The sequence below is a fragment of the Leptodactylus fuscus genome, chromosome 1 (assembly GCF_031893055.1).
Source record: "Leptodactylus fuscus isolate aLepFus1 chromosome 1, aLepFus1.hap2, whole genome shotgun sequence".
NCBI lineage: Eukaryota > Metazoa > Chordata > Amphibia > Anura > Leptodactylidae > Leptodactylus > Leptodactylus fuscus.
The window spans coordinates 9250361-9263390 of NC_134265.1; the positions used below are offsets into that span (position 1 = coordinate 9250361).

Sequence of the window (13030 nt, forward strand, 5' to 3'; positions counted from 1 at the left end):
TTGATCGCGGAACCCAAGGGGTTAAAAAAAACCCATCGGAGCTGAGATCCGATGGGGGGTTAAGGAGCGGGTATTAGCTGTAAGATACAGCTAACACCCGCTCCAATTACGTCGGCACTGACGGGGAAACCTTCCCTGACTCCCCAACGTAATTTTAGAATAGGGCAATAAGGAAGGACCTGTCAGTGTCGACATAATTTTACTATGTGCCAGTCCTTAAGGGGTTAATAATAGATCCTCCTTATTAATAGCCCCCATATTAGTATGGATTAGTTTTCATAAGTCCAGGATAACCATTATTTATAAGGAGACTCTTTTTTAAAAAAAGCTAGGGGAACTATTACCCCCCCCCCCCCATTAATAATTGTTCCCCCACTAGATTTACTATTAATAGCTCCTTTTTGTACATACCCCCTAATATCATAATTCCGCTATCCTTATTAATAATAGTTTCTCATTATGAATACAAAAAAATATATATTTATGGGGGAGCTATAAGGGTAGAGAAACTATTATATGAGGGGGTAAGGTATAAAATTGAACTATTATAAATATGTGCCCCACTTTTTTATTATTGGCGCACTTTTATTTCTCATAAAATAATAAAACTTTTACTCACCTTTTACGCTTCCCCCATGTGTCCTGATGCTGAAGCCTCTCTCCCTGCATAGCACGCTGATAGACTGGTTATTAAGGTTGCCCCGATCTGGGTCACCAGACCAAACCTCTGGTGCTGCAGATCGCGTGGCCCCTTTGGAGATGGGCCCTGGGCATTTCCCCAGTTTGCCCCCCTAATGCCGACCATGACTATATTGGACAACAGTTCAGGCTGGGAAATCCAGCAGATGTGGTTTGAATTCTATTGTGTGTATGGGGTGTAATACAGTAAGATTTATGGCATCCTACAGTATTATTCCACATAAGTGGCCATAGTTAAGCAGCCATGAATTGTGTTCACCTCTACAGTGACCTAGAGCAGTGGTGGCGTCTTCTGCTCCGCTTCACTACTATTCACTATCACTGACCTCCGTCTCAGCACAGTGAATACTAATGAAGTAGGCCGCGCTGCCGTTGTTTGCTGCCTGTGCCACTGACTTCAATTCTTCACACGGTCTGAAGTATCTCAGGCAGCAGCAGCTCAGTAGGAATATACCTATAAGTATATATATTATTCAATAATAGTAATATCAGTTTTCTTCTTGTCAGATGACTGTACCAGGAGCTCAGAGGGACATCTGATATCTACAGATTATAAAGCAGAGGATCATGGTATTACAAAAGATCCATATGAAGAACATGCCATTACTCCAGATATACCCTCAGACCTTCAGGAGAAAGATCTTTCTTGTAATTCATCACAGTCTGTTAAGCAAAAGGAAAGTTGCAGAAGGGGTGCTATACATCAGAGAACTCACACAGGAGAGAAGCCATATTCTTGCCCAGAATGTGGCAAATGTTTTACTCGGAAATCAAGTCTTGTTCACCATCAAAAGATTCACACAGGGCAGAAGTCATATTCATGCCCAGAATGTGGCAAATGTTTAACTAGTACATCAAATCTTGCTAGACATCAGAAAATTCACACAGGACAGAAGCCATTTTCATGCACAGAATGTGGGAATTGTTTTATCTCTAAATCAGACCTTGTTACTCATCAAAGAACTCACACAGGAGAGAAGCCATATTCATGCCCAGAATGTGGGAAATGTTTTACTCAGAAATCAGGTCTTGTTTATCATCAGGGAATTCACACAGGGGAGAAGCCATATTCATGTCCAGAATGTGGGAAATGTTTTGCTCAGAAATCAGCACTTGTTAAACATCAAAGAGCTCACACAGGAGAGAAGCAATATTCATGCAGAGAATGTGGGAAATGTTTTACTAGGAAATCAACTCTTGTTCAACATCAAAAAATTCACACAGGGGAGAAGCCATATTCATGCCTAGAATGTGGGAAATGTTTTGTCTCTAATTCAGATCTTGTTAAGCATCAACGAATTCATACAGGAGTGAAGCCATATTCATGCCTAGAATGTGGGAAATGTTTTACTCAGAAAACAAATCTTGTTAATCATCAGAAAATTCACACAGGAGAGAAGCCATTTTCATGCCAAGAATGTGGGAAATGTTTTAGCTCTAAATCAGACCTCGTTACTCATCAAAGAACTCACACAGGAGAGAAGCCATATTCATGCCCAGAATGTGGGAAATGTTTTACTCAGAAATCACGTCTTGTTTATCATCAGAAAATTCACACAGGAGAGAAGCCATTTTCATGCCAAGAATGTGGGAAATGTTTTATCTCTAAATCAGACCTCGTTACTCATCAAAGAACTCACACAGGAGAGAAGCCATATTCATGCCCAGAATGTGGGAAATGTTTTACTCAGAAATCACGTCTTGTTTATCATCAGAAAATTCACACAGGAGAGAAGCCATATTCATGCTCAGAATGTGGGAAATGTTTTATCTCTAAGTTGGAACTTGTTAAACATCAGAGAATTCACACATAATCGTTGATACTGTTTTGTATCTGTTGCAGTTGTAAATCTGAGAGGAGGCCACTAAGAATGTAGAAATTTTGGTAGTAGTCTCAGAAACCATAAGCTATAGTGTCAGGATGATCAATAAAATAAACTTCTTCTAATCAATATCTCAATTGGAGTCCCATAAACAACATATAGAGATAATCAAAGCACATATGGAAACAACCCATATTCCCATATTCACCTGGGTTGTCAGTGTTAATTCCCCAAATTATTTGGGGATACATACACCCTACATCTCAGGCTCTTGCCATATTCACCCAGGTTCTGAGTGTTAATTCCCCAAATAAATTGGGGCCTGCATACCACCTTAATTTCTTGCTATTGGCATAGACACCCAGGTTCTGAGTGTTAATTCCCCAAATAAATTGGGGCCTACATACACCCTTAATTTCTTGCCATTGGCATATACAGTCATGGCCAAAAGTTTTGAGAATGACACAAATCTTATATCTTCACATGATCTGCTGCCCTCTGGTTTTTATGTGTGTTTGTCAGATGTTTTTATCACATACAGAAATATAATTGCAATCATATTACGAGTAACAAAAGCTTATAGTGACAGTTAGAATGAGTTAATGCAGCAAGTCAATATTTGCAGTGTTGACCCTTCTTCTTCAGGACCTCTGCAATTCTCCCTGGCATGCTCTCAATCAACTTCTGGACCAAATCCTGACTGATAGCAGTCCATTCTTGCACAATCATTGCTTGCATTTTGTCAGAATTTGTAGGTTTTTGTTTGTCCACCCGTCTCTTGATGATTGACCACAAGTTCTCAATGGGATTAAGATCTGGGGAGTTTCCAGGCCATGGACCCAAAATCTCTATGTTTTGTTCCCTGTGCCATTTAGTTATCACCTTTGCTTTATGGCAAGGTGCTCCATCATGCTGGAAAAGGCCTTGTTGATGGCCAAACTGCTCTTGGACGGTTGGGAGAAGTTGATCTTGGAGGACATTCTGGTACCATTCTTTATTCATGGCTGTGTTTTTAGACAAGACTGTGAGAGAGCCGATTCCCTTGGCTGAGAAGCAACCCCACACATGAATGGTTTCAGGATGCTTTACAGTTGGCATGAGACAAGACTGGTGGTAGCGCTCACCTCGTCTTCTCCGAATAAGTTGTTTTCCAGATGTCCCAAACAATCGAAAAGGGGATTCATCAGAGAAAATGACTTTCCCCCAGTCCTCAGCAGTCCACTCCCTGTACCTTTTGCAGAATATCAGTCTGTCCCTGATGTTTTTTCTGGAGGGAAGTGGTTTCTTCGCTGCCCTCCTTGAGACCAGGCCTTGCTCCAAGAGTCTCCGCCTCACGGTGCGTGCAGATGCATTCGCACCTGCCTGCTGCCATTCCTGAGCAAGCTCTGCACTGCTGGTAGCCCGATCCCGCAGCTGAAACACTTTACAGACGGTCCTGGCGCTTGCTGGTCTTTTTTGGGCGCCCTGGAGCCTTTTTATTTTATTTTAAATATGATTTTTATTGAAAAGAAGAAAGCATTTACAATATAATAAAAAAAGCAATTACAAACAGAAGAAGAATCGGCATAAGTCCAAGCAGCAGAATAGGAATTGCAAGCTGGAACTTCGGGCTTCAACCCAAATACATGGATGACACAAACATGACCAAACTTACAAAGACCAAAGGACCAGATATACAGACGCTACAAAGAAATACATGAAGAAATAAAAGTTAAATTTTAAAGAAAATCTCAGGAGTGCGGACTGGAACATACTTTGTACTATTGACATATTGTCTATCCTTGGAGTCCGGGACTACACAGCCGTGCACCCTGAAGATTGTGCCATAGGTGAGCTACTACTTCAATTTTTTTCCTTTTTTCTTCACAATATTCACTGTTTAAGGACTCTTTTTTAGTAGTGGCTCACTACAGTTTTATTGTACCTAAGTTTATATAATGGATGCATTAGAAGGCACGCGAAGTAGAAAAGTGGCAGCTATTTTTGGTCATAATGAGACACCTGAAACTGAAACACATGTCTCCATTAAAGAATTGTTACGTAACAAAGAAAAACTGCTTGTCCAGGAATTGAAGGTATTTTGGGACTTTACTACCTTATTCCAATACCTACAAAAGGACATGGTTCCACGGGGCTTAAGACTTAGAAAAGTTCCGACATTTATTTTCAATGACAGCTTTTTGTCTTCGTGGAATAAAATCCTTACAAATTGCTCACTACAATTGATGGAACTTATTGTAAAACACGAGCAGGAGAAAATTAGCAAAATCCAAGACGAAATCAAGGGTATACAGACCCAGTTGGATAAATTTGTTATACCTGCAAATTTAAAAGAGCTGGATACTAATATGAAAAAATATTTGGAAAAATTGGAAGATAACATTACGTCTATTAAGAAACGCAAATTTGAAAGGGATCTCGAAGATTATCGCACGGACAATGTGTATCAAAAAACGCAACTAACTTCCTCTCCGTTTATTAAACCTATTTTGAAAAAAAGGAAATACAATGAGGGTGCACGGTTCAAAAAGAACAACAGGAATGTGTCTTTTAATTCATCTGGGGATTTGGATTCATCAACCTTTATGGAGAGGGAATCCAATACATCCACGGAATCTATGGACAATCCCATTATCCATCAAAATACACGGTACACTAGAAATATGTCAAAAAACGGGGAAGAAGAGGAGGAAAGAAGCATGCAAAGAAGAACGAATCGGAACAGCAGATACAACATGCGCTCGAGATTCCAACGATAGTGAAACACAAAGAGGACATTTTTATATCTAACTCTACAAAGGACCTTTCATCTGTGGTTAATTTGTCTGATAAAATATTAACGAAGGAACAAATAGCTGTTTTAAACAAGGGGTTAAATTTTGCACCTACGAAACATTTCAATACATTTCGTACGCTATTAGATACAAATAGATTTATCCGAACACTTACGGTCAAGAAACATTTTTATTATGATAAAGAGACCTCGTGTGACATCAGTAAAAAAGAAATTAACGTAGTCTTGCCTTCCACTATGTCGTTACCTTTGAATAGTATGGTTAGAGAACACACGATTACACAAAATCTTATTGATGTAGATTATAATCATGAAAATGCTATTAAAACTACTGATTCTTTCCCTGTAAAAAGAACAAATGCTGAGTTTTACCCCATTAACTCCAGGGGTAACAATTATATACTATACCAACAAAAAGTTGAGGAAGAATTGGTCAAGTTAGAGAGAGAGTGTAATTCTAAAAAAATGAAGCATAATTTAAATTATAAGGAGTTTAGAGCATTACAAGAACTTAAAAGGGATAAAGACCTTGTCATCAAAAAGGCAGACAAGGGGGGCAAGATTGCAGTACTGAATAGAACGGATTATATTAATTATAAACATATAAAGTTCTTACTTTCAACCCCACTAACAAATTTAACGATGAACTCAAGATCCTTATTCAGGAAGGTGAATCTTTAGATATTTTTGACAAAAGAGAAAGTGAATATCTTCATATCAACAATCCCCAAATTCCGATTTTATATGGACTTCCTAAACTCCATAAGAACCTTAATCCACCACCCCTACGCCCCATCATTTCCAGTCGAAACTCTATCTATGAAAGGATTTCCAGTTGGCTGGACTCTATTCTGCAACCCCTAGTCAAAAGATCAGGAGGCTATATAAAGGACAGCAAGGAGATCCTTAAATGTTTTGCAGATTTCCCTTGGAGACATGACTTTAGTTGGTTATCATGCGACATTTGCGCACTGTACCCAAGCATACCTCATCAAGAGGCGTTGGAAGCATTAGGCTTCCATTTATACAAATACAGTACCTTCACTGCACCCGTGTGCGAATACATCATTTCGGTAGCTTCTTTTCTGTTAAGTCACAATTATTTTTTGTTTGAACAAAAATATTATTTGCAAATTTGTGGGGCGCCTATGGGTGCCCCATTTTCACCTTCTTTATCTAATTTGGTTCTTGCTTATTGGGAAGAGGTGTCTATTTTTAATTTGTCCTATCCCTTTTCTTCATTTTTATTCTGGTATGGGTGCTACATTGATGATATCCTCATCGTTTGGGTGGGGGATGTAGCGCCCATACCAGAATTTATTTCTTACCTTAATAATAATAATGTGGGTTTAAAATTTACGTATGTTCATGATCCTTACAGTATTTGTTTTTTAGATGTCAAACTCACGGGTGCAGTGGAGGATAATGCAGTGATTACAACACTATATAGAAAGCCTTCCTCGGGGAACACCATTCTGAGAGGCAACAGTTGTCACCCAAACCACACTCTTAATAGTATCCCAGTAGGTGAATTAATTAGATGTAAACGAGCATGCAGCAGGGAAGCATCTTATAGGGAACTTAGTTTAGAAACTATCAATAGACTCAAAGATAGAAGTTATTCGGATAAGATGTTGAATGAAGCAGTAAAAAAAAGTCAATCTTAGGGAAAGAATTAAACTGTTGGATGGTTCTAAGGAGAGTACACAGGATAAATTGCAAGATAATAAAATCGTTTTCTCCACTCCATACAGTTTGGAATACAATAAAATTACCAATATAATAAAAAAGAACTTGCCCATATTACAAACTGATCCTATCACTAACACAATATTGGATAGAGGAATACGCTGTGTAGCAAGGAAATGTAGAACCTTGGGGGATGATCTGTCCCCTAGTTACTTACCTACCAATGTTGAGGTCTGTTCACACAATACAGGCCTCTGGGGTTGCGGTTTTCCAAAATGTACAGTTTGCAAGTATGCTGTATTTTCAAATGAATTTAATAGTATAGCATCTAATTTTACAGTGAAGGTAAAGATACATCTTAATTGTCACAGTACAAATGTAATTTACTGTATTAGATGTATCATATGTAACAAAGATTACATCGGTTGCACCACTCGCAAATTAAAAACCCGTATATCGGAACATCTAAGGGATAGTACGAAATTTGGTATGGAAAATATATCGGGAGCGGCGCAATATTTTGCCTCTATTCACAAAGGCCAGCTTGGGTCATTGAGGTTTTTTGCATTAGATAGGGTTAGGGAATCAGCCAGGGGAGGTAACAATAGAAAACTCCTCCTAGAAAGGGAAGCGTTTTACATTTTCAAATTTAATAGCCGGAGTCCATATGGACTCAATCTGAGATCGGATCTTATGTACATTTATTAAAATTCTCTTTCAATTTTTTCTATCAAGTATAAATATGCTGTAGTTTGTGCAGTAAAGATCAACAAGTGAGGTTGACTAGGTATGATTAGATCGGTCATTGAACTATGGTATAGGGGGGAGGATTTCATTGGTCAATTGTAGTCACGTGATCGGAACAGCCTATGAGCGGTGGGCGCTGCTCATTGCATGGTTTAGATCACGTGACCATTCCATTCAGAAAAAGGAGGAATAGACACAGTATAGAAGGTGTTATGGGAAGACTGCATGAATGTAAGGTAAGGATGTTTTGGTTCTGTAGAACATTACAGGGGTAATGGTTATAGCTGTGTACTGTTTATAGAAGATTTGTCAGGATGTTTAATGTAAGACGATGGTATAGACTATAAGTTTGTGGAGTGTTATGTTTCATAGGATATAGAGCAATAGGTAAACAATGGTGTAATTCAGCTCAGGTGCTTGAAAGGTATTTAATGCTAGGGATACCAGTGTAGTATGAGGCTATGACTAAGGGGTAAAGCATACCCAGAAACGCGTCAGCCGGTTTCCTGTCATGGGTTTTTAAAGCGCACTTTTGTGTTTTTCACTGTCACGTTTATTTTTGTATTGGATTTACTCATTTTTACATGAAGAAATAAAAGTTAAATTTTAAGAAAATCTCAGGAGTGCGGACTGGAACATACTTTCTCCTTTTAAAGTGTCCAGTGGTGTCATTCTTACTTAATCATGACAGATTGATCTCCAGCCCTGTCCTCATCAACACCCACACCTGTGTTAATGGAGCAATCACTGAAACGATGTTAGCGGGTCCTTTTAAGGCAGGGCTGCAATGATGTTGAAATGTGTTTTGGGGGATAAAGTTCATTTTCTAGGCAAATATTGACTCTGCAAGTAATTGCTGTTAAGCTGATCACTCTTTATAACATTCTGGAGTATATGCAAATTGCCATTAGAACAACTGAAGCAGTAGACTTTTTGTAAAAATTAATATTTGTATCATTCTTAAAACTTTTGTCCATGACTGTACACCCAGGTTGTCAGTGTACATTCCCCAAATTATTTGGGGATACATACATTTTAATTCTTAGGCTAATGAAGCTTCACTAAGGTTGTGACAGTGTGTAACCCCCCCCCCCAAAAACCTTGGCATACATACATTCTAATTGTCAGGCTATAGAAGCTTTAGCCAGGTTGTGACGGTGTGTAACCCCACCAACACTACCGTGTTTCCCCGAAAATAGGACGTACCCCGAAAGTAAGGCATGGCAGACATTTTGCTGCCTTGCCTAATATAAGGCGCTCCCACAAAAGTAAGACGTAGTGAATAGAAATGAATGGAAGTAGCCGGCAAGCGGGGGGTTAATCGGAGTGACGGGCGCTTCCATTCATTTCTATGGGAGCGTGTGTGGGCACCGACCGGAGGCATTAGCGCTGGATGTCATCCTGCCATGTGTTTAACTACGCCGGCCACCCGGGAGTCGGGCGGCCGCCATAGCCGCCTGGTGTCAGCAGACATCCAGCGCTAATGCCTCCGGTCGGTGCCCACACCGACCATGGGCATTAACCCTTCTGGCACCGGTGATCGCCAGCACCTGGAGCATGCTCCAGGGCCGACGTCACGTTGGCATGACAGCCGGGAGCCTTGTAAAGGCTCCCCGGCCTGTCTGCAGTGCTTTTCTTTTGCAGGCTGCTCTATGCAGCCTGCAAAAGAAATGACGATTTTTTTGCAATGCAATGCAATTGCAAAGGTCTGATCACTAATGCATTGCATTAGTGATCAGACCTTTGCAATTGCATTGCATTGCAAAAAATCGTCATTTCTTTTGAAGGCAGGTTGCCTCTCTGTAATGTATTACAGGGGGTTAATAAATGCAAAAAAAGAAAAAAAATATATATATATTAGAGATGAGCGAACCCCAAAATGTTCGAAATCCGCTCACTGTTCGAACGGGTTTCGAACCCCATTATAGTCTATGGGGAACATATACTCGTTAAGGGGGAAACCCAAATCCGTCTCAGGAGGGTCACCAAGTCCACTATGACACCCCAGGAAATGATGCCAACACCCTGGAATGACACTGGGACAGCAGGGGAAGCATGTCTGGGGGCATATAAGTCACTTTATTTCATGGAAATCCCTGTCAGCTTGCCGAAGGCTGGCCAATCAACGCTGGCCAATGCAGTCCTATGGGTATGCAGAGACTCAGCAATGTTGAGCCAGTTCTGCTCAACTACACCGTGTGCTGGTCAGCCCTGCTGTGCGAGCTCGGCACACACTCAGCTCTGCATTACCGCTGGCGTTGGCCAGCATTGATTGGCCAGTATACAGAATCAGTATACAGAATCAGCAGAACCCTTGTGCACCCTGCTACATCAGAGCCGAGGGTGCACTAGAACCCTTGTGCACACTCGGCTCTGCTACATCAGAGCCGAGGGTGCACTAGAACCCTTGTGCATACTCGGCTCTGCTACATCAGATGTAGCAGAGCCGAGGCTGCACTAGAACCCTTGTGCACACTCGGCTATGCTACATCAGATGTAGCAGAGCCGAGGGTGCACTAGAACCCTTGTGCACACTCGGCTCTGCTACATCAGATGTAGCAGAGCCGAGGCTGCACTAGAACCCTTGTGCACACTCGGCTCTGCTACATCTGAGCCGAGGGTGCACTAGAACCCTTGTGCACACTCGGCTCTGATACATCAGAGCCGAGGCTGCACTAGAACCCTTGTGCACACTCGGCTCTGCTACATCAGATGTAGCAGAGCCGAGGGTGCACTAGAACCCTTGTGCACACTCGGCCAATGCAAAGGATACAGACATTTGACCTATATCGGGGGTTGAGGCTTGCAAAAATCCTGTATTATTTTGCTCTCCATGATGTGAAGTATGCGTATGTCTCTTGAAAAGCAACCAGACATCAAGTCAGCCATGTGTGTCAGAGTGTTACTTGGCATGACTTTCCTGCCCCCAACTGTAAGGGTCACTCTCCATTTCCTCCACTTCCCACTTCCCTTGAAACCATCCGTGCTGAAGTAAGGGGATACACTGAACTTCCCCCACTAGCCTCGGGTGGGACAGTGTCATCAAATGCCACTTCATCCCCCTCGTCTTCCTCCGCCAGCCAACGGTGCAAAGATGACAGGAGTGTGCAATGAATGTTTTCAGCGTAGCATAGCCTACTTTTCACTTTTGAAAAAGGCCGCACTTTCACCAGTATATCAGCCACAATGGTGTAGGTTTCAAAGAACCATTGCACCAACTATTTTAAAACGTGGGCCATGTCTGGACCGTGTTTGAGTCTGGAAAACTACATTTCTGATACCAGGTTCCTGCCATTATCACAAAACAAAAAATGCCTGGGACCAGGTGCGGTGGCGGAAACCACATTGCCGTCGCATCGAGGATGGCATCCCTAAGCTCGGGGGAAGTGTGTTTTCTGTCGGCCAAGTTGAATTGCTTTAGCACGACCTGCTGTGGTCTCCACACCCCAGTGCTGAAGCACGTTCAGGTCGCAGGTGTGGTCGAGGTTGCAGCACAGTAGGCTTTCAGTCAACCCCTGCCATGAATTTTGGGCTGGTAGAGGAGATAGGCCACCCCAGTTTGCAGCCTGGGCCCATCCACAACTCCATTCAGCCGGCCTGTCATTACTGAGAGGCAGTGTCTCTGACCACAGGCACTTGACCATGCATCTGTGGTCAAGTTGAGCTTACAGTAAAGTGTGGAATTCAGGGCCCCACTTATGTTAGGGGACATGTGGTGGCGCAAGGCAGGGACGGCACACCAACAGAGGTAGTGTCGGCTAGGGCCATCATAGCGAGGTGCCGCACCTGCCAGCAGGTCACAGGAGGCCTGAGTCTCCACAAGCCTGGACGGCTAAATCTCCTGGGCCAGCACTTTTAAGATGAGGTGGTTGAAACCTTGGGCATGTGGGTGGGTTGCGCTGTTCTTCTGCCTGTGATAAAAGGCCTGGGAGATGGGGAGTTCCTGGGAAGAGGCGCATGATGGCCGAGGCAAAAGGAGCAGTGGCAGGAAAAGTGGAGGATGAGGGGGAACTCCCCAAAGTGTCATAGGCAGATGTTGAGGTGTCCAGGCTGGTGGTTTTTCTGGGGTGGCTAAAAGAGTGAACATCTAGGGCCTTGCTGCCTCTGGCCTTGCTTCTGGGATTCACCTGTCCTGTGCCTATGGACATGCCTCTGCTTCTAGCCACCCTCTTTGGTGCTGCACTTCCCTCCACATCTACACTGCTGCTTTCCCCCCTAGACATCACCCCTGTCCATGTCGGGTCGTTGACCTTGTCATCCACCAATTCCAATTGCTCACTCTCCTCTTTCTGCAAACCGCACATAACCATTGCTTGCCCTCATGACTGACTTTGAAGAAGCCTATGGTTTTGGAGTTGTAACTCCATCAAAGGTCTCTGCTGCTCACACACCCTGCTCAACACATGTTATATAGGGTTTCAGCATGTGGTGACCTCGAAAAAACATCCTGAGCTTCTCGCAGATATAGGCATTGCAGGAGTGAATTGAGGCTAGCAGCGGCTAATGTAGACTTGCGAAAGTGGCCCCCCAAGCTCCACACTTTCACGACTAGATTGTCAACATTGGGGTACTTTTTAAAAACCGTTGCAGCACTGAGTTAAAAACGTGGCCCAGGCATGGAACATGTTGCCGGTTGCCAATTTACAGTCGATCCCAGGTTCCGGCCATTATCACACACGAAAACATGCCGGGGCCCAGGTGCAGTGGCAAAAACCACATTGCCGTGTCATCGAGGATGGCATGCCTCACCTCCTAGGCAGTGTGCTGTCTGGCACCAAAGCTGATGAGCTTCTGCAGGGCCTGCTGATGTCTCCCCACGCCAGTGTTGCAGCGTTTCCAGCTCGTAGCTGGGGTCCACTTAACGGCAGAGGAGGAAGAGGAGGGTGGTGTTTCAGCGCTTCTGCCAGGAATGTTGGGCGAGGAGACAAGTCAGTCCAACACAATTTGCGACCCGGTCCCCGCCTAAAGTACATTCAACCAGTGTGCCAAGATTGAAAGGTAGCGTTCCTGTCCACATGCACTTGTCCATGCATAGGTGGTCAAGTGGAACTTTGTGCAAAGCGCTGAACTTAGGGACCGCATCATGTTTGGGGAAAAGTGCTGGTGAAAGGTGTGGACGGCACAGTGAGGTGGCACAGTAGCCAGCAGGCCCAAAAAGGGCAGTGTCCACAAGCCAGGACACTAACATCTCCTGGGCCAGAAGTTTTAAGATGAGGCCGTTGAAGCCTTGGGCATGTGGGTGGGTTGCGCTGTAATTTAGCCTGAAATGAAAGGCCTG

General features: G+C 43.0%; 2 protein-coding genes across 2 annotated transcripts in view; one reads left to right on the forward strand and one right to left on the reverse strand.

The window, feature by feature from the left end:
* Positions 1-2617, forward strand: part of LOC142189845 (uncharacterized) — a 236989-nt gene extending 234372 nt beyond the window's left edge. The window contains exon 4 of the mRNA XM_075262256.1: positions 1418-2617. Coding sequence (XP_075118357.1) covers positions 1418-2513 — 1096 coding nt within the window. The 3' untranslated portion in view covers positions 2514-2617. The remainder of the gene's footprint in view (positions 1-1417) is intronic.
* Positions 1-13030, reverse strand: part of LOC142191151 (uncharacterized) — a 1229165-nt gene that overhangs the window by 711979 nt on the left and 504156 nt on the right. The gene's annotated exons all lie outside the window — the stretch shown is intronic.